Source organism: Daphnia magna, linkage group LG1, assembly GCF_020631705.1.
Source record: "Daphnia magna isolate NIES linkage group LG1, ASM2063170v1.1, whole genome shotgun sequence".
NCBI classification, from domain to species: domain Eukaryota; kingdom Metazoa; phylum Arthropoda; class Branchiopoda; order Diplostraca; family Daphniidae; genus Daphnia; species Daphnia magna.
The window spans coordinates 12,022,555-12,042,587 of record NC_059182.1 but is presented as its reverse complement, the minus strand read 5'-3'; the positions used below and the strand labels follow the sequence as shown (position 1 = coordinate 12,042,587).

The 20,033-nt window shown below is 39.0% G+C and overlaps 4 protein-coding genes and 1 non-coding gene across 7 annotated transcripts in view; 3 read left to right on the top strand and 2 right to left on the bottom strand.

Annotated features, from left to right (window-relative positions):
• Nucleotides 1-1,263: 1,263 nt before the first annotated feature.
• LOC116926468 (nitric oxide synthase, brain) lies at nucleotides 1,264-7,992 on the top strand. The gene is given in 20 exon segments (XM_045177160.1): nucleotides 1,264-1,467; nucleotides 1,711-1,833; nucleotides 1,912-2,054; nucleotides 2,127-2,289; nucleotides 2,358-2,591; nucleotides 2,707-2,849; nucleotides 3,028-3,076; nucleotides 3,170-3,331; nucleotides 3,333-3,368; nucleotides 5,190-5,417; nucleotides 5,506-5,681; nucleotides 5,757-6,064; nucleotides 6,137-6,215; nucleotides 6,282-6,630; nucleotides 6,697-6,872; nucleotides 6,940-7,143; nucleotides 7,221-7,324; nucleotides 7,412-7,560; nucleotides 7,632-7,823; nucleotides 7,889-7,992. Coding segments are annotated over 20 exon segments (3,159 nt in total). The 5' UTR covers nucleotides 1,264-1,368; the 3' UTR covers nucleotides 7,931-7,992.
• A 297-nt stretch (nucleotides 7,993-8,289) lies between these two features.
• Nucleotides 8,290-10,947, bottom strand: LOC116926483 (trehalase). Its single transcript, XM_032933390.2, has 10 exons — nucleotides 10,753-10,947; nucleotides 10,337-10,677; nucleotides 10,053-10,198; nucleotides 9,678-9,961; nucleotides 9,297-9,597; nucleotides 9,042-9,226; nucleotides 8,897-8,975; nucleotides 8,691-8,825; nucleotides 8,597-8,627; nucleotides 8,290-8,539 (listed from the first exon to the last, which is right to left on the bottom strand). The coding sequence occupies exons 1-10, from the start codon at nucleotides 10,833-10,835 to the stop codon at nucleotides 8,451-8,453; spliced, it is 1,674 nt and encodes a 557-aa protein (XP_032789281.2). The 5' UTR covers nucleotides 10,836-10,947; the 3' UTR covers nucleotides 8,290-8,450.
• Nucleotides 10,948-11,620: 673 nt separating this feature from the next.
• On the top strand, nucleotides 11,621-15,147 carry LOC116926440 (zinc finger CCCH domain-containing protein 18). 2 transcript variants are annotated; one of them, XM_032933347.2, is made up of 10 exons: nucleotides 11,621-12,437; nucleotides 12,506-12,701; nucleotides 12,763-12,837; nucleotides 12,900-13,051; nucleotides 13,135-13,440; nucleotides 13,508-14,029; nucleotides 14,126-14,393; nucleotides 14,456-14,549; nucleotides 14,610-14,731; nucleotides 14,790-15,147. In XM_032933347.2, exons 1-10 carry the CDS (start codon nucleotides 11,749-11,751, stop codon nucleotides 14,922-14,924), a joined length of 2,559 nt encoding a protein of 852 aa, XP_032789238.1. In that variant the 5' UTR covers nucleotides 11,621-11,748; the 3' UTR covers nucleotides 14,925-15,147. The 2 variants fall into 2 exon arrangements, with proteins under 2 accessions (XP_032789238.1, XP_032789237.1); XM_032933346.2 differs by having other exon boundaries at nucleotides 11,622-12,437; nucleotides 14,090-14,393.
• Nucleotides 15,148-15,469: 322 nt separating this feature from the next.
• On the top strand, nucleotides 15,470-19,070 carry LOC116926434 (BRCA1-associated ATM activator 1). 2 transcript variants are annotated; one of them, XM_045179668.1, is made up of 9 exons: nucleotides 15,470-16,436; nucleotides 16,506-16,813; nucleotides 16,922-17,131; nucleotides 17,192-17,428; nucleotides 17,494-17,698; nucleotides 17,772-18,045; nucleotides 18,104-18,199; nucleotides 18,260-18,355; nucleotides 18,432-19,070. In XM_045179668.1, the coding sequence occupies exons 1-9, from the start codon at nucleotides 15,755-15,757 to the stop codon at nucleotides 18,988-18,990; spliced, it is 2,667 nt and encodes an 888-aa protein (XP_045035603.1). In that variant the 5' UTR covers nucleotides 15,470-15,754; the 3' UTR covers nucleotides 18,991-19,070. The 2 variants fall into 2 exon arrangements, with proteins under 2 accessions (XP_045035603.1, XP_032789227.2); XM_032933336.2 differs by having other exon boundaries at nucleotides 15,470-16,813.
• The window catches only part of LOC116926460, a 2,350-nt gene continuing 1,331 nt past the window's right edge, over nucleotides 19,015-20,033 (bottom strand). The window contains exons 4-8 of the transcript XR_006651721.1: nucleotides 20,017-20,033; nucleotides 19,854-19,950; nucleotides 19,619-19,793; nucleotides 19,210-19,553; nucleotides 19,015-19,135 (exon numbers count right to left, since the gene is read on the bottom strand). The exon at nucleotides 20,017-20,033 is cut by the window's right edge and continues 64 nt beyond it. This is a non-coding gene — a transcript (uncharacterized protein C7orf26 homolog). The remainder of the gene's footprint in view (nucleotides 19,136-19,209; nucleotides 19,554-19,618; nucleotides 19,794-19,853; nucleotides 19,951-20,016) is intronic.

Here is a 20,033-nt window from a genome sequence, read left to right as displayed (position 1 = left end):
AATCTTTTAAGTTCTTAAGAAGTTAAGCTAAGTTTTTAATTTTTCAACTTACACTGTCAAGTGACTTTTTTTTTAAAGAAGGCGGAGTTAGTTTTCATGCAAACGCAAATAAATATAAGCAGACGAAGTGTTTTTTTTGTGTTGATGTTGAGCGTCATCAAAATGGATAACTACGATTTTGACGTGTACCAGTGGAAAACCAAATGTGTTGTTGGATTCACAGCTCTTTTATTTGCGGTAACTCTACTTAAAAAGAAATATCTTATTCGTAAAAGACATCCGAAATAAAACTACAAATATAAAAACCTTTGTGGTGGCACCAGTGCAAAAAAATTTACGAAGAAGTACGCACTAGCCGAATATTCCTATTGGCTAGAGCTTAAATTTTCCTAAAAGTTTAGCAACTTAAAAGCTCAAATATCCAACCAGTTTCATATTTAAGATATTAAGCTTTTGAGTTATTAAGCTGTTAAACTTTCAAAAATTATTAGTGTAAGCCAGAAACTTAAAAGCTTAAGACCATAACTTTTTAAAATTAAAAGCTTAAAAGCTTAAAAAACCTCTAGTGTAAGCGAGGCTTTAGGCGACAGAGATATCATCAAGTTCAAAACTATATCATCAAGTCGAAAATTATCATTATAGTCGTGCGCGGATCATCATTCGATTCGGCCGGTACATTTGGCTTGCCATAACCCAATCAACTGTTGGTAATAACTAAAAGTTTTTTAGCTACACATTTTTTTTCTGCGTTTGCAACCGTCTTAGATAGCTTTTGGCACAATTTTGAAAAAGTCCCATTCACATGGCCTCACTTGTGGTGTGCAATTTCTTTTATTTGATTTTTCGTTCTGTAAAAATGCAAGGCTCACACGATTCAATTTTTTCCTCATTAAACGAGAACAGTGAATTATGTTCTATGAAAATCCACGCGTGTTACAACGTTCGTGATTCCTGCGGAATTTCGCATTCTACATGTCCATCGCATGATACGTTGATTTTAATACCAATTTTCTTAAGAATTCCTAAATAAAGCTATATTTTGTGATTTGTCGTCGCTTGAAAAGTCAACAATAATTCCTAATTATTTGGTGTAGAAAATGCTGTTTAATTGGGTGTTAAACGTACGCCGAAGATGAAAAAAGTTTTGTTAGTGGTACCCCACGAATCCTAAATCTTGTTCCTTAACGGTCGAATGGTGAGAGAGACCTTGAAGTACATTCGTATGAGTAAATGCGCACGTAACGTAAAATTTTTCAAATTTCGAAGACATTTAGGTGATAGTGTCACGGGATGCAATTCAGCAACTAGCATAGATACACTAATGAACGGTCACCGGTAACAGTGGTATACAGTCAGTGGTCGTTTGGGATGAAGCAGGCAAATCTCTGTCCATGCACTACTGGCGAAAACATGACCAATAGACTGACACGCCAACACCAAAGAGTGGGAAAGAACATTGGCACGCAGGTACAGACCAGGGCTAAAACTTCTAACCTACTAAAAGTTTTTCATTTAAGTTACTAGAAAGAGCAGAAAGATGGAATAGAGTTTTTGTTTTTCTTGATATAACTATAAAGGGGGTAGATTATACTTAAAGGATTGGGAGTTAAAATAAAAAAACCTGACCAAGATCCAATTCACGATGGATGCGTACACCATAACGTTACAATTACGACAATTTAATTAATTTTCGAATGTTTTTGCCGACAGGTTATTTCTGGGCTTCCAACTTTTTGCCCTGAAATGTGGCTAGAAGATCGGCATGGCGTTGAACTACGCAATCACACTACAGGCAAAGTTTTTGTCGACAAACTATTTCTCAAAAACATTTGCGTAAGTTAACTTAGCCTCTTCAGAGTTTCATGTTTGTAAAGTGAACGTAAAGAAGCAAAATCTTTGGTGTTGATCTAGGAAGGGCCATGCTCCGAACAAGAAGTTTGCGCCAGCAGCCGAATGGTCTCCCGGCAAGTCCCTGATAATTATAAACGGCCAAAAGAAAAAGTTTTGCAACAAGCAAAGGAGTTCCTTGATGGATTCTTTCGCAATTCAAAAAAGTGAAAAAATATTTGTTATAATTAATAAATTCACTTGTAATCCTCCATGTTTGTATCATTCATCTCGTCAAGATTTGGCTCCGAGGAACATATCAGCCGATTGCTTGAAGTTCATAAAGACATCGAGGATACAAGTAGGTATCACTTGACGTACGATGAGCTGGTGTACGGATGTGGTATGGCTTGGCGCAATGCTCCACGCTGTGTCGCAAGGGTACAATGGTCAACGTTGAAGGTATGAAATAATTTCTTAAAAAACAAAATTCATACAACATCCTTACAATCTGACTAATGAATTTTAAGGTTTTCGATGCTCGACATGTACAGACAGCTCAAGAAATGTTCCACAGCATTATCGAACACATCAATTACGCAACAAATCAAGGTCGTTTACGCTCAGTTATAACCGTCTTCCCGCCCCGCACTGACGGCCAGTCCGATTTTCGTGTCTGGAACAGCCAATTGATCAGCTATGCTGGTTACCGAAATCCGGATGGAACAATAAAAGGAGACCCTTCTAATGTCCAATTCACCGAGGTACGTATAGCTATATTACATCCGCCTTACACAGTTCCACAGTCGAAGAAAAACGTCGAGCAACAGCACAGTCGAGCGATCAATACCATTTTCTGTTGATTTCTTTCAAATATAGCTTTGCCTTTCTTTGGGATGGCAGATAGAACAGACAACTCGTTTCGATATTCTTCCACTTGTTCTACAAGCTAAAGGACTGCCACCCGAAATATTTGTCATTCCAGACGACGTGGTACTTCAAATTCCTCTTGCACATCCATCGTATGATAAACTTGTTTATTAACAGTCATTGACAACTGTTGAACTTCTACTAAACAGACAATAATTTTTTTTTTTTTTTGTTTTTTTTTTTCTTCCCCCCCGGGGGTTATTTTTTTTTTTTTTTTGGGGGGGTTTTTTTTTTCCCCCCCCCCCTTTAATGGTTGGTTTTGGGGAAAAGGGGGAGGGAAGGAGTTTTTTGTGATCCGCAACGCTACGACATATCCGAGGTAAATCTCAAATCCATCGTTTCGACCACACAAAAAAAACAAAAAACAAACAAAACAATCATATTTAACTGAAGATGGGTGATTCCTTAATAGACAGTAGCTAGTAAAATGGAACTGGACACGAGTAGTCACACAACACTTTGGAAAGACACGGTTTTACTGGAGGTGAATAAAGCGGTGCTCTACAGTTACCAAATGGGGGTAAACGCCAATATGTCGTCGTCGATTTCGCCACTGTTTGACTGCAGGAAATGGCATTCAACATTTCCCGAAACCATCTTTCGAATATCAAGTAAGTCCATGTTTTATATTACAGAACAATGCCCAGGTGAAAATTTACTTGGTAATTACTTAAGTAAAACAATAAAAAAACTCGAGTAATAGTAAAGGATTTTGGAACAAATATTTTTACAGTAATAAGATAGAAATACTATAGAATTACTTGAAACAAAAAATTAGAAAATAAAGCAAGCAAAAGTCATTTTCTAGTGAAACCCGTACATTACAATGAAATTCAGTGAATTTAGAATATAATATAATAGTAGACTAGTCTACCATTGACTAAAATGAAAAATAGAAAAATCTTCGGTGGGGATTAAACACGAAAACACATTATTAACTTTCCAGCAGAGCCCTTAACCACTCAGCTATTTTGATTTAATATTATTTTAACATTTTCCTTAGTATATCGAGGATTCAGTTAAGAACTTAGAAAAAACTAAAACTAAAGTATGTTTACATTGTAGTTAAATAAATCCTACTTTAATAATTATAATAATTTAATCTATAATTTATTATTTTTAATGCTAATTTAACCCAAATATTTCAAAATAACAAAGAAAATGTTAATGTTCAATAACAAATTTAAAAAACCAAAGGAAATAGTGTATAAAAGCAAATAAAATATGACAAATTTAAGGGAAAAAATTTACCTGTAAGTCATCAGAAGAAAGTTAGATATAGTGACAACAATACTAATAGTGAAACATTAATTAATAGTAAAACAGCAGTTTGTGTCAGTAAATAATCTAAATATACAGTGAACACTACTGAAAACAAAGTGTGTCCAAAAATTTAGTGGTCACAATAGTAAAACAGTAGCGTGTGTAGTAATACTGATTTTGAAACAAAGAAAAAACGCCCCCTTAGTGTTTTTACTTTAGTTCACTACATAAAATGATAGTTTACTAATATATTTTATTGATAAATATAGTATTTTTACTGAAAACAGTGTTTTATAAGCAGTAGATGATAGTTAGGATGTGAATATAACAAAGTACGTGCTTTATTATAAAAATACGAATCGAAAGTGATAGCATTAATATAGTTTGATGTGATAATCTGTAAGTGAGTGCTAGACCAACGTGGGAATGGCACCACCACACGGCGACTTCTGTAAGACGTTCAAGCAATTTGTTAACGAACACGGCTTATCGTAACAATGTTTAATAACCGTATACCGTAACGCAAATGGCTGAAAGCATGTAACCCCCACAGAAATTAAAAAGAAAGACGACTTAGATATTCGTTGATATGCTCAAGTTGCGAAAAGGAAAATGAAAACAGTTTTTCTCCGTTTTCGCCCTGCTCGTAAAAAAATTAAAGGGAAAAGGCAAAAAAAAAGAGATTCATTTTCCGTTTTCTGCAAGATTTATATTTGGCTTAAATTTATTTTTACAGATTTCAATAGAATCCGCCGACGCTATTCAATTTTGTAAAACTCATCAATTTTGTAAAAAATCAACGAATATCAATGTCCCGTGGTTCCGAAAATTTCGCCACTTTTTCATCAGGGAAAATTTCGGCGAGTTGTTACTTCCTTTAAACCATGCGGGTTATCGAATTTCAAGTTAGTCGAATGTATTTATGAGTACAGTAAAACTTCTAAAAATAGAGGATCGCACGTTAGAAGGACCCGTATCTGTGACCCTTTATGCACACTCACTACAAATATATCATCACATAAGACATATATAATGCTGCGCGCATCTCGATTCGGCCGGTACGTTTGGCTTGCCATACTTTTTTACCTGGGTGGCTTTAGCGAGTATCGTTATTTGATTAGACTATAGCTGGTGAAAAGGTTTAATTACTTTCATATATTTTCATCCAGACGGCGGCATGGTCCAATACCCCCAAAAAGTTGGCGGTAAAACAGATTGCAAAACGTACACCAAAGTTTAGAGCAGTAATGATAGCTGTCCGGCTCTGCAGTTACCTGTATCATTCCCGTTGGTTAAAACGACCTAAAGTGGTTCTGCTATTTGCTTCACAATCTGGAAAAGCAGAAAATTTTGCAACAAAAGCATTCGTCAAGTTCAAGTCTCTTTTCCAAGCTAAGGTAAAAGACACCTTCATAGTAGGCTACAATCTCGTGACACACGTAGACTACATCTGTTCCGGCACTAACGATATTTTTGCACTTCCAGCTGTACTGCATGGCTGACTACGATATTAACCAGTTGCAAGACCAGCACGCTACGATTGCAATAGTTTCTACCTTCGGAGACGGAGAGGCCCCTAGCAACGGGGATGAATTCAAAAAGAGCTTGGTTAAAATTAAAGAAGAAAACTCAAAAATCCGATTCGTTAACAAATCCTCTTGGTATACAGTATTTAAGCTAATAATATGAATTCCCTGCTGATGAAACATAAACTAACTCTAATTTTTGTTTTCCAGCTTTGCTGTTCTAGGTCTGGGTTCAACAGCTTATCCAAACTTTTGTGCTTTCGGGAAATTTGTCGATAATATATTTCAAGAACTGGGTGGCACCCGCTTGTTGGCACTCAACTGCGCTGACGAACTAAATAACCAAGAAAAAGCTTTCCAAACCTGGCTGTTAGATGTCACGAATGAGTTATGCAAACAATATCTTATACGAGTTGATAACAGCAATTTCGTAAACAAGGGATCCTCCTTTGATCAGCTGAATACCGTGTCTGCGCGTTTTTCCGTCATCGAAGGGGGAAAAGAAGACGTTTTACAGGGTTCGAAATCATTTTTAAAATTATATTTTTTGTGTTACTAACAGTTCTATTTTTGTTTTCCGATATCTGTAGTTCTCTCTGATGTCCATCACAAAGAGGTATCACTTGCTCGAGTTTCGGGAAAGAGCATAATCGGAGATTCCGGCTCAAGGTAACTCGAGTTTGTTAGAACAAAACATTAAAACCAACACACCAAATATTCAATCCATTGGTACAGTGAGGGGCACGCTACCATTTTTCTTCAGTTGAACACATTTAACTCCGAAAATCTCAAGTATAAACCTGGAGACCATTTAGCCGTCTTTCCTCGGAACAACCAAGATATCATCCAACGATTTACTCTACGTCTTAAAAACTGTCCTGCCACTCGATCACTGATTCAACTTCAAGTTCAAAACCCCAATCAAAAATGGCAAAATTGGAAGAAAATTGCACCGTGTACGTTCGAAACTCTGCTCTCTCGATTCGTGGACTTGACCGGTTCCCCTTCTCAAGATACACTCCGGCTTTTGGCTTCTTCAGTCATTGATCAAACTGAAAAAGCACAACTTAACATTTTGGCCGAGGTATTCTATAGCTTTAAACGAATGTTTTTTTAAAGCCGTGGCATAAGCGCTTTGTTATTCGTCAAGGATTCCGCATCTTACAAACAATGGGTGTCTTTGGGTTACGCCAATATAGTGGATGTCTTGGAGGATTTTTCTTCCGTTCGTGTTGACGCAGCCGCTTTGATCAGCATTCTTCCCGTTCTACAGCCCCGTTTTTACAGCATTTCTTCCTCGGCAGCCATTGTACCGACTGAAATTCAGTTCGTTTGATACCTTCAAGTTCGGGTTTGTTTCAAAAATTCTCTAATCCAAGTATTCCAAGTTTAGTCTTACAGCAAGCGTTGTTCGTTGCCTAACGCTGGATGGGGAAGGACGTGTTTTTAAAGGACTGTGCACTTCATACCTGGAAGAAATCCGTCGTGGAGATTTCGTAGCGTGCTATTTCAAATCCAACCCTTCATTTCATCTGCCTCTCTATCCTTCCAAACCAATGATTTGGATCGCTGCTGGTAGCGGGATTGCTCCTTTTAGGTTTGAATACGCGTTTATTGGCAGAAAGTCATTTGGAAACAAGGAAAAGCTAATCATGCAAATTTTTCCAAACGCAGAGGATTCTGGCAACAACGATGCTTTGAAAAGGGCGTTCCATTTCACAGCACATTCACCACAAAAGTATGGGGAAAATTCTGGAAGCCCAACATTCAACATCAAGGTATGGGATAAAAAAACTTATTTCCATAACGATTCGCATACTGTAACTGCGGCCATTATTTTACATGTCCACCCCGCAAACTCGTAGCCAGCAATCGGTATGGTTCCATTTACTTGTATTACGGATGCAAAGAAAAAGCTCTGCAACCATTTTCCAGTGAGATGGATGCAATGATACACCACAAGATAATCAGCAGAACTTTTTTTGCGTTTTCCAGGGAAAAAGGAAAGAGCAAGGTATGTCAAAATGGATTAATATTTTCTATCTATAATAAATGTTGAATTCCGGTGAAATTTCTACGATACAGTGCTACGTGCAAGACTTGCTCTGGAAAGACGGCCCACGTGTTTCCGCGCAAATTTTGAACGAGGGAGCTTACGTATACGTTTGTGGAAGGTTAGCGATGGCCGCTCAAGTGGAGAAAACCATAATTAAAATTATTTGTCAATACGGCAATATAAACCAGGATGAAGCCGAAATGGTCTTTAAAAATCTTAAAGTATGCAACTCAATTTAAAATGTTGAACTCCAGCCGGATTATAAAGTATACCAATATTTTATCAGGCGGAGGGTCGCTACAAGACTGATGTATTCGGAGCAAGCTAAGGTGCCACGGACCACCAAGGCTAGTAGGCCTACACTATGTAAATAAAATGCTTTTAAAATTTTTTTTCTTAATTGTTAAATATATATACACAGGATTGCTAAGCAAAAATTTTGGGGCTTTTTCAGAAGAACGTGGTTTGATTTCAATAAGGAACTCGTCAAATCAAGAACCCAAAGAATATTTCTAAACCACTTTACTGTATGCATTCTATATATATTTTATCAGCTTTAGCTCTGAAATATGAAAGTTTTTTTAATATAAAAATATGCAATTTAAAAATATTTTACTCTGTTAGAGTTAGATCACGTTTGTTTCTTTTTTGTTGTTTTTAAAACAGAATTTTAGAAGTTACTATAAATATGATTCCAATTACTTTATTCCACTCCTTTGTTACGATAATATATTCCATGAATAATACATGCATGGATTAACCTAAATCTTAATATTTGAAAATGTCATTTTCCATGAAATGCAACACTTGCTTGGCTTGAAGATTGAATCTTGCAGTGCAAAGGATGATCACAGTCGGTTCCCATACTTTTCCAGGAAGTCAAGAACAACACCGTTAGTCCATCCAAAACCTGGTTGAACGTCGTATTCTCCTCCACCTAAATTTGTGTGATTTCAAATTTCAGAGCAACGTATTTAAATTTTTAATAATGTACCTCCTGGCAGCCCTAAAGACGTAACATCATACTGAAAAAGAAAAAAAAGAGGAAGAGTTAGAGTGCATAAAACAAGATCTCTGAATGTTGTTACCTTTTCGAACATCGCGTTAGGAATACTTTGCTGAAAAGCCAAAAAATTATTATCGAGCCATTTGCGAGCGATATCAAACGCCAGTGTTTCAGCCCTAGGATCAGCAGTATTTTCCAGACCGTAAACCAATAAATGCTAAAGCAAAATACATATATAAGCGTGCTCGATGTGGAACGAGTTATCATCAGCTATCTTGTTCTTCGTACCTGCAAGGGTGCCCAGCCGTTAGGATAGTCCCATTGTTGACCAGAGTTTTGCATGGATGTCGGAATACCGCCAACGAATCTGCATGTGAAATGCGGAATGTCACTGTGTGTAGCTCTATTCAAGACTTTTCACTCATGGACTTACTGTAAAGCTTGGCTCTGATCAAGATAATTGAGCACACGGTCGACGACTAAACTGTTTTGAGGGGATGCCTCGTCCCAGCATCCAGCCCACAACGGTGCAATGTTGGATGGATAAAAGTAATGCCTTTGCAAGTTATTTAGCATATCGTAGTCCAACCAAACTCCATCTTCCTCATTCCACAACACCTATACGTATAATAGGCATCAAATGCAAATGTGGAATGCTATTTCTTGAAATATAAATTTATACGCCTACCATTTGTATGGCCTCCTTCCATGCAAGAAACTTATCACGGTAGATTTGAGATTTCGCCTCGTCACCTACCAGACTGAACATTTTTGACAGCAGTTGCACATTCATGCAAATAAAGGCATTTAAATCTACCGGGACAATGTTCCTTATCTTGACGTTGCCTATATCACCGACATTCGTGCCTTCGTCATTGATAAACCATCGCGTGCTAAAATCCCAGCCAGATTCCGCACCGGACTTCATATTTATGTAGAATTCTTCTAGGTCATTCCCGCTTAAATTACCAGCGGTTTTCAGATCCTCTCTTTTGTTTAAATAGGAATCTTCATTACATAAATAACACTTTCTTACATTGGCATGGTTTTAGGTGAAAGATTGGTAAACCTGTAAGACTCTGGCCTAGGTCCGTCATATTCCACGTTGTATCGCGCAAGAGTGTATCCGTTAACGGAAACTGTTCGGTTTGTGAGCCAGAATTCCATTTCTTTTTCGATTGTGCTGATCCTTTGTCGGAGAAATTCAATGTCGCCAGTGGCATTGACGTAGAGGTCAACCATTGGAATTAACATAGGTGGTTGAGATCTTTGTTGATAATAAATTCGTCCGCCATTTGGGATAAGTCCATAGGTATCAACGATTTGACAAAAGTTATCTAACATGCCCCTGACCTAGAATGTTTGTTTTTTTTATAAACCCATTGTTCATCATACGATTAACAATCAAAGGTATAATGATTTTGAAAATGAACAATGTATCTACCGTTTGGTTCATGTGGGATATTAAAAGTCCTTTTACGATCCAGTAAGAGTCCCAGTAATAAAATTCACGAAATCTCCCACCGGGAACAATGAATGGATTTGGGACATATACCATTGAATATAAGTCCGAATTATCTCGAACGTCGTCTAAAATTTCAGGTGCATACGTTAGACTTATATGCTTATACGTCAGAACAAAAAAAGAAAGTAACATTTAAATTTAAGAATAGTAAAACTGAAAGCGACAAGTACTGTATCTGGCATAGTCATTTTGATCTGACGAACCTGTTATCTGGCGTCCGAGAGCTTTCCAACCTTCATGCAATTTTTGTCCCCAATCACGGAGCTCTAAATTATTGACGTTAGAAAGGAACGGAGGATCACTGATCCAGTCTGATGGGTCCCACGGCTGAAATTCCAATCCTTCAGCATCGAAGTTGGTATCCACAAATGTCTGCAATTGTTCCTTGGTCGGCTGGTTTTGGGTCTCGATCATCAGCTGGGAAAAATTTGCCAAAACCACGTCTGGGAGAAAGCGCAGTTTTTTATCCACAAAAGTTTTGGAATCACTGTATAACTCAGCGGTTTGAACGGCATGCAACAGTGGGCCATGACAATATATTTCACTGTGTGCGCAAAAATATTTAGGATTTAATGGCTCGTAAAATAAATTGTATCACAAATCAAAAGAATTCTCTTGCCTAGGACAGGGTGGCGGCAATTGTACGGTTAGGGTAACGAAGACTCCAGCGAAAATAGCTAAAATTGGAAACAAGTTAGCCATTTGATGAAAGAATTCAATTTATAAAAACAAAATATATTGGGGAAGAAGAACTAAGGGAAAGATACGAAACCAGCAACAACTGTTCTAGCGATGCGTAATGCGAATGCACGCTCGCAGACCGTTGCTTATCATCGTAAGTTTTGTAATGTCTCATGATAGGATTGTTGACTGAAGCCGTATATGCATTAAAATGCATTATAAGGATGATAACAAGTGCGGCAAATTTTATACTAAACTCTGTATTTATATTCAACTATGATTAGCAATGGTTCTTTGCAAATGCATTTGGGATATTTTGTCGTATACGCAGACTAATCATAGATACATGAAAAGGTTAAACTTTTAACGTTTTCGAATTAAATATTTAAACCCTTGTGCAAACAATATCGAAAAATCGAACCTAAACTGCAAACTCCCAAATTTTGGATCTAACCTCTACTCGACACATTAACTACTGAACAAGACGTTCACATGTATTCGATGAAATAGTAATATTTCAATACAATACGTTGCGGTAGAAAAACTTTCAGAGTGAAATAATGTAAAATTGGAAAGCAAATCTAGCTTTAGCATACGAACTCTCAACACAAATTTTCGCGCACATACTGGCGTTTTCAGTGTTGCCAAACTAAAATTTTTGTTAAAACAGTATCTTTTTGCTCTTTCAAGGAAACTGAAATATCAAATCATAAAAATCGTTAAAATATACACAACGTTTTACGCCTATCGTGAAACAGAACTGTTTTAACAAAATTAGTCTTATTTGTTTAGCGGCATCATTACAAACAGCCGAAACACAGGCTGTCATGGCGGCGTAAGCACCAGGTTGTTTGGCTATTTTGTGGTTTGGCTTTTTGTTGGCTTAAGTTAGATTGATGGTTACCGTTGGTGTTTAACGTATATTAGTAAAAAAATGAGTCAAAGCGGTTTGAGTGCGCCAGCAAGCCCTGACCCTGATTTGTCTGGAACCAGTTCAAGCATTATCGAAGGACAGTTGTATACGAATTCGCGTCCGGAAAGCCGAAGCAGCATTAGCAGCAACTCCATGGTTGATCAGGACCAAGCCGCCGAATCCAGTCGATTGAGTTCAAACTTAGACGAAATTGATAGGAAGTCTGATAGTGGAGAAGTGATAGGTCTTGACGAAAATGCCCAATCAGGTGGCTTGTTGGATGAACACAAACAAGATTTAATGGCCTCCGATTCTAGTAAAGAAGGTGAAGATAGTCTTGAAATGGTGTCGGATGATGAAATGGAAGCCAATGAAAACTGCAAAGATCCATCAAATAAAAAATCACCCCAAGTTTTGGACACATTGATCAAGGACACAGAGCTAGATTTCGAAGAAGATAACCTTGAAGAAGAGCAAAAGAAGTCGGTTGAAGATAAAAAAGCTGACGAAGATGATGAAGATGGAGAATGTGATGGAGAGAAGGCACCTAAAGAAAAAGAGCAGAGTGAAGAAGAACTAGAGGAAGGTGAGGAGTTGGAAGAAGGTGAAGTTAGCAGTGAAGAAGATGTAGGAAAACATGCACGTATGGAACCTAGACCTGTTTGTCGTTTTTATAGCAAAGGAAATTGTACTTGGGGAAATAATTGCAGGTAAGGGGTAGTTAATAGGCCAGTTTTCTCCAGTTTTCTCCAGTTTATGATTACTATTGCTTACATAGGTTTGTCCATCCTGGAGTCCTAGACAAGGGAAATTACAATATGTTTGCTCCTGCACGTCCATCCCCCCATAATGGGCCTGCAGGATCCTACGAAAGACCGTTTGAGCGACCGCCAGTCGTTCCACTCATCCCGCCGGCTGAATGGGCGAACTCGCAGCCAAGAGCCGTGATTGTCAGACCTCCACGTCATCCACAGGCATCGATTACAATTAACTGTCTTATAAATGCCTCCATTGAATAATATTTGCTTATTACAGCCAGCTGAGCCACCACGAACTGACGCTTCAGGTGCAGAATCTGCTTGGGAAAGAGGATTGAGGCAAGCCAAAGAGGTAGTATGAAAGTTAAATATATAAACTATTTTTGGGTCTATTAAAGAGATTTGTCTTCTCAGCTGCTAAAAAAATCCAGCCATCGCAAAGAAACTGACATTGATTTTGAAGAAAAAAAGCTAAATTTGGGTTTGGGTGAAGAAGAATTGGACAAAGAAAATGACTACTACACTCGACCTGCTAGTCCAGTTTTGCACGGAGACGTCCCTCCTCCGTATGTTATATCATCACCCATAAAAAATCAATTGGAGGGAGAAATTTATGTTTTGGTTTTTTTTTTCTTCTTCAAAATTCAAGATTCGAAGAGCCTGATACCGAACCATACCACAAATATCCACCTCCATCTGCTGAAGGGCGATGGCCTCCGTCACGTTACCCTCCTCCTCACCGTCATCCTCCACCTGGCTACCCGTATCCTTATGAAGGCCGGCGTCCTTACCCACCAGAATCAGAGTATAGGGAAAGGGAATACTATCACCCAGAAGGATACGAACGTCCACACTACTATGGCCCAAAGCCGATGGAACGAGATATGCATCCGTCTGCCAGCAAATCCCAACCCCAACTTCCTCCTGGTCATGATAAACGATGGCCCGACGAAAGGTACTACGGCCTAGCTTTGCGTTTGCGTTTATTGTCCTAAATTGTTTTGAGTAAACGTTTAATACAGGTATGTGGAAGTTGTCCCTCCAACTCAGCGTGGCCGAAGTGACGAATGGTGGGACCCATGGATGAGGTCAAGATCTCCTGGTGGTGCTGGTGGAGGTGGTGTCGGTTCCGGTGGCCCATCCTCAGGTGCAGTTGGGGTTGCCGGAGGAAACTCGTCTGGAGCTAAAGGCACGAGGCGTCGTAGCTATTCGTCTGGGTCATCCTTCTCGACATCATCATCGACATCAAGCTCAAGCTCAAGTTCATACTCGAGCTCAAGCAGTCGTTCTAGCCGTTCCAGTGCTAGCTCTCGTTCCACTTCACAATCTAAATCAATGCATGTCAAGCGGCGACAGGGACGTAAACCCAAAATCGCAGACCAGCGCATCAAAGGGAACCATAAGACTGCCTCTTCACTTCCAATCGCCAAACACAAACCATCATCCGCACCGATCCCGTCATCACCTCCACACCCACAGTCCTCAAGGAAGCCCATAGACAAACAGCGTAGCATACATGAGAGATCACCTCAAATTCGAAATCGGTAAATAAAATTTTTATTGCATATCTCTGGATATCTTGCAAATTGGCACGACTCTCATAGGGACTGGTCAAGTTCTTCATCCCGTTCCCGTTCCAGATCTCTTTCCAAAGTACGACCTGCAACCAAGAATAACAGCTCCGCGCTCCCTGCGAAAGCACATGCACGGGGTCGTGCTGTCTCAGGTTCCTCGAGTTCTAGTGAATGGGAATCATCTCCCCATTCAAACGATGCCGGACGACCACGGCGAACGTCAAACCGAGGCCGAAGAGATTTTGCCGAACGAAAGGAACTGCGAGGTGTGAACCCGCCACCAATGTCATCTCATACATCAACTAAGGGGAAAGCAGCCCCTGAGCCGCCCAAAGTAAGTCAATGAATTCCCTTTTTTTTCTCTAGAAAATCTTGTGACATTTACTACCTCAACAGGCGGAAACTAAACAGATTAAGCTAACTTTAAAGTCAGCCGCACCGCCACTGAAGAAAATAACCAATAGGTTCAATGACGACTCAGATGATGAAGGTATTTCGTTTTAAGTGGGTATCCTAGGTCCCAGGACTCGACTAATCTTTTTCCTTAAAGGTTGGGAAAAAGAAAAACCCGTTCCGGTAAGCGTACCTCAACCTTCCCCAGTAACTAGTTCAAGTCAGCCTACTAGGAAACGAATCGCCGAATCGCCACCTCCAACTGCACCTGTAGCAAAGGTGTGCATTCTAATTTAAATAGGATAAGCAGATCTTTGCATTTTTTTTTTTTTTTCAGGTTGCAAATGTATCACCACAAAAGATCGATAAAGGAGGGAAGAAATCCGCTGCTACGCGCCGCGAAGAATTATTGAAGCAGTTAAAAGCAGTTGAAGAGGCCATTGCCAAGAAGCGTTCAAAGTTGCCAGCCTAGTTAGTTGATAAGACTACCACGGACTTGGTCGACAGGCTCTTCGTTTAATCCTGAGGAGTATCTTGTTTTTTATGTTGATCATTCTTTAAAATACCAATCTCCTGGTAGTTTCGAGAACGGTCATAGTTCATCCGTCATGGAAGTGAAATAATTTTGTTTTGACTTATCACGCTGTCACCACTTCATGGAACACTTGGAAATAAATGCGAAATGTTTCATATCATTTTTTTTCCTTTTTTTTAGACGATTGACCAGTGTAGACAAACAACCTGATGCATAACATTGATATTGTTTGAATTTGTCGAATACTATATTCGATATAAACAGTGAGCTCATTGGAAACCATGTTCGACGGACCCGTGAACTTTTTTCTCTGTCGTTAGGAAATAAGTCCAGGTCAAATTCCGGAATGCCCCTTTCAATGATTTGTACATTTTAAATACTTCATCAATCTACTTAGTTAAGTGTAAGAGGCATTCGTGGAACGTCGACTCCTCTTTCTTTCCCTTAGCCATCTAGTGGGAGAAACGGGTATTGAGAAAACATAAACAATAACCAGTCGTCATACATCTCGTGCAGTTCAGTTTGACACGAGTTAAAAGAGAAGAAGTATTGCCAAGCAACCCCGTATACTATTACAAAAGCAGCCGATCTAGTCGCACGTTAAATTTATACCTACCTACATAAAAGAGAAGAAATCTGTGATCGTTATTATTTCTTGCCAGTTGTGCCAGACAACATATAGTTACCAGCTATATTCCTGGTGAATCTTACAATCGATTTCCTTCAGCAACCTTTGTGTATTTTTTGTCTGAACGCTAAAGACAGCCATGGGAGCTCAAGACGTAACTAATTTTAACACATTCCTACAAAAATTTGAAAAAGCATTGTCTTTGCTGAAATCGTACTGCGACAAGCCTAAATCGTCTTTTTCCGAGAATATTTCTTTTCTGCTTGATAAATCTTTGGATCATCTAAAGAAATTGGACAGTGACGATGTTTGTGATTTACAGCCTGTTGATCCAACACATGCAGCTCTTATCAAGAGTCAAAACGTAAAGGTATTTTTCAACGAAGTCTTGAAGATTTCTAAAATACATAGCATCCATCCTTCCATTACGACCTTTGCTGTAAACCTGCTGCTACAGTTAACCAATAATGAAGTTAAGTTTAACCTCATGTATTCAGAGTCGCAAAACATCTTTGCTAAAATTCAACAGTTGATGGAAACTACAATTGTAGAAAACAATGAGTTTAAACAATCCATTATGGATTTCTTTTTGAGCCTTGCTAAGTTCCCGGCCGGCCTAAAATGGCTGTTGACTTCAGGTTCACTCCTCTTCATTATTGACAGTCTGAGTGACCGCACAATATTTACAAGAAAGAAAGCAGAAGAAATCATCAATCATGTTTTACCATTGGTTGATGATATCCAAAGGGAAACCATATTCACGAAATTAATAGAACCAATTTTCACGGCCGGAAATCGACTCGAAAATCATCAAATAGAAAGTGATAAACTGAAACCATATTTCGAAGTTTTGGCAAATTACATAACTCAAACACTTGTCACCAAAAAAGGCGATAAGTCGGCAGGCACTCTCTTGGCCTTGAATACCGAAAAAGTTCTCTTTAATATTGTATCGACTGCCGAAAACGAAAAATTGCTGACCCAATCGGCCTCTCTTCTTGCGGCAATCTACGCGAAGTGTGCCTTGGAAAATGAAAAAGGGCGTTGTAATTGGGAGATAAAAGCGGTATCTTTGATACAATTGCTGTTGCGACGTGGTTTCTTACGAGTTAGCCTGACGGTGATTTCCCACAGCTTGTTTGTTTGGAGTCAGTTGGAAACATCTAGCATGTTTGTAAAACAACTTGTTCGTCTTGTGGTAAATATTGAACTAGAGTAATGTTTTTCTTTAATCATCATCAGAATACCTTAGTTTTTTTTTGTTTTTGTTTTTTCTAAATTGAATTCGTCTTCTATTTGCATTCAGATAATTCCGATTCTGGTCGATACAGAGGAAGTAGCCAATCATTTTCCATGCTACACAACGATGTGCCAGTTTTGGGAAGATTTAGATGATGATTCGACGAAATCCATTAGCAGTATGCTAACTACAATGTTACGATCAAACAGTGAGCTCAATGAGCTCACAAGTGTCTCCTTGGTTGCCCTGAACAAATCCGTAACTAAACTCGGCAAGGTTAGTAACATGCGTAGTTATTGCAATTCCAAAATGTTAAAATTTTATGATCGGATTCAGGATTTAGCATTGAAAATTACCCGATCCGGACTGTTCCTCCTTGGCTGCCTAAAGGTTCCAGAAGCCAAAAGAATGACGCTTATGTCCTTCACTCCACAGCTTGCAATTAACTTAATCCAGAGCTTGTGCTTGTACATTGATTTATATAATATTCGGTGGTGGGAGACCTATGAAACAATATGTCTACCAGTTATGTTCACAAAGTTAGTAGCTTATAATGCTAGCCGGAATATTCAGGTACCGTTTCCATTTAAAATGACCAACTGTTTGCTGATTAACACGCTTTCTATACGTAAACTTAGGTAACGTGCGCTGGTCTAAAAGGGATAAAATTTTGCATCCAGCAATCTATCCATCCAGACCAAGTTTTATTGTTAAACAATTCACCGGAGTCCTCTCTGAATGAAATGGCGTCTATACTCTATGAGTGTACCGTTTCGGTTCACTGGGAAGTCCGCGATTCCGCGATGGAAGTCGTGCTGGAGATGGCCCAGCTGTCAGCCGTTAGTAAGTTCAATTTTCGATTAGTAAACAATGTTTTGCTTTTTCTTTGCAGTTTGAACATGCATGTTATAAACAGGGTATCCGCCATTTCAGCATTTGCTGATAAATTCACATTTACTTGAAGCGGCCTTATCGGCGTTCAATGACACAGAATCTTATGTACGAGCAACGGCGATAGGAGTAGTAGCTGCCGCTACCCCTGTCCCGTTGTTATGGGAACATTTATCCACTCACTCCAACGCATCGGTTATTAATAGTTGTTACGCCGTACTGCAACAAGATAGTGAGGCCTTAGCTAGGCGTGCAGCTGCCAAAGCCTTGACGCTTATTACGCAATCAGGACACTTCCCGTAAAAAAATTTCTTTAGTTAGTAATAGTAAATATTATGTAATATTTTTCTCATTTAGGTCTGACCTTGACAGGAATGTACTCTACCGTTATATGAGCTCCGCTGCGCTTTCTGATCTGGATTGGGAGGTTAAACTTCAGGCTTTAGATTTTTGGTAAGTTCTAAAAATTACACCTATAATGATTAGCAAAAATGGTTAGTAATTTATGATTAGGCAATGCATAATCGATGAGTCGCTGACTCAGCAGGGGATGTTAGATGGAGCTTTCCCCGAACTTACGTTTTCTAAAGGAAAACAGAAAATTGTGCGGTATGGATTTCATCGATTCTGATATTCATAAGAAAATCCGTCTCCAATTGACTGCACACGTTCATATTTCCTTTAGATTGGATACCAAAGAAATTCGTTCGAGGTTGCAAACAGCCTTATCTGAATTAGGTTCCTGTGGATGCCTATACGTTTTACTCCAGCTTGTAGATGACTGCGATGCACCCGTTAGGGAGAAATCAATTCGACTTCTACACCATTTGCGTGACGTCTTGGCCAATTACCAAGCGTTGGACTTGCACGTATGGCAATCTTCTCATTCACATCAAGTTAAAACGACCGATTTCACATCACAAGAATGTATTGCATCGGAGCCTGAATCTATACCCAAGAATTCAGACTTAGTGATTGAAGAGATCCTGTCAGTTACCGACGCTTGTCTCGTAGCAGGTATTCTGACTGACAAAGATCCAAAATTGCGACCAGATCCAGCGCCAGTTTCACCTGTGGATGCTAAAGATTTTGTTAACAAAATCAATTTGATGGACATCGAGATGATGCTCACGTCTACCAATATGTCTTCTGATTTGCATGTTATTGACTTCGATTCGCTACTTGATGATTTGGAAGACTGCGTCCATACCGACACATCTCGCCCCCGACCCGATTGCTATTGAATAATGTTCAAACGTACAACAGTATTGGTAAAAAAACGAGAAATTCTGTATCACGTATTAGCATAAACAAATTAACTGTATCTCCGCACAACGATGTCAAGAAGTCTATTGTATGGAAGGGTACGAAGGGCTTGCATAAGCTCGTCTGAAAATGAGAAAGAAAAGAAAAATGTGGTTTACATCAGACCGTTCATACAAATCATATTTGCCAACACTTACGCGTATTTCCATAAAGACATCCGGAGGATTGGGCCACTTGCACGGACTGGGCTAGCCTGTCGAGAGACAGTTGGATTTTCTCGTTGTTTGTATTATTCTTAACACAGGAATCTAGCAAACCCCTAACCAGGGTTAACAAATGACGGGGTGAAATCACTTCAGCTTGAAGAAGTTGTTGCTGGTTCTGCAATACAGAACGTTCTTGCATTGATTCCAGGAGGCTAGCATGAAGCTGACTATAGTTTGAATTTTCATCCCATTCCAGCTTGCTGTCTTTTGTTTTCTCAAATTTAACAGGGAATGCCTTTTCCTGACTTGGATTCAAAGGGGCTTCAACGCACCATCTATTGACGATAAACGTATAACATAATGCAGCTTGAATGGAACCAAGCGTTAAGAAAAATATTACTTTAGTAAACCAGCCAAAGGAGTAACGGATGTCATTACTATGCTTCCTTTGGGGAGAAGGGGTTGCAGGTTTAGGGTGAGTGGTGTCAAACATAATCTCGGGTTAGAAGAAACCCAATTGACAATGGTGTTGAGCAAGTAAACTGGTGGTGAGATGTAAGCACTTCGATTGCCATCTGTAATTAGGTTTTTGCATATTATTAACAAAGGACGAACAAGTATTTTTTAGACATTACCGATTCCACCGTAAAGCTCTGCGGCGGCTGTGAGAAAGCATGCGGTAAAATGAGGAGCTAACTGTGGAAGTTCTTCCAAGCAGCTAGTAGAAGTGATCTATAGGATGAATACAATTGTCATATATTATAATTTTTTTTTTTTGCTTTCCCTTGTTTTCTATACATTAGACTGTGGTGTGT

What these genes read in the sequence shown, in the direction of transcription:
- LOC116926483 (XM_032933390.2), bottom strand. Translation starts at nt 10,835, where the DNA reads ATGGCTAACTTGTTTCCAATTTTAGCTATTTTCGCTGGAGTCTTCGTT. An exon ending in TCTCGGACGCCAGATAACAG is followed by an intron (nt 10,199 to 10,336) that starts GTTCGTCAGATC and finishes CTGAAATTTTAG; the next exon opens with ACGACGTTCGAGATAATTCG. An exon ending in GATCAGAGCCAAGCTTTACA is followed by an intron (nt 8,976 to 9,041) that starts GTAAGTCCATGA and finishes TTTCACATGCAG; the next exon opens with ATTCGTTGGCGGTATTCCGA.
- LOC116926440 (XM_032933346.2), top strand. Translation starts at nt 11,749, where the DNA reads ATGAGTCAAAGCGGTTTGAGTGCGCCAGCAAGCCCTGACCCTGATTTG. An exon ending in ACTTGGGGAAATAATTGCAG is followed by an intron (nt 12,438 to 12,505) that starts GTAAGGGGTAGT and finishes TTGCTTACATAG; the next exon opens with GTTTGTCCATCCTGGAGTCC. An exon ending in TCACCTCAAATTCGAAATCG is followed by an intron (nt 14,030 to 14,089) that starts GTAAATAAAATT and finishes CGACTCTCATAG; the next exon opens with GGACTGGTCAAGTTCTTCAT.
- LOC116926434 (XM_032933336.2), top strand. Translation starts at nt 15,755, where the DNA reads ATGGGAGCTCAAGACGTAACTAATTTTAACACATTCCTACAAAAATTT. An exon ending in CCGTAACTAAACTCGGCAAG is followed by an intron (nt 17,132 to 17,191) that starts GTTAGTAACATG and finishes GATCGGATTCAG; the next exon opens with GATTTAGCATTGAAAATTAC. An exon ending in GGCCCAGCTGTCAGCCGTTA is followed by an intron (nt 17,699 to 17,771) that starts GTAAGTTCAATT and finishes TGTTATAAACAG; the next exon opens with GGTATCCGCCATTTCAGCAT.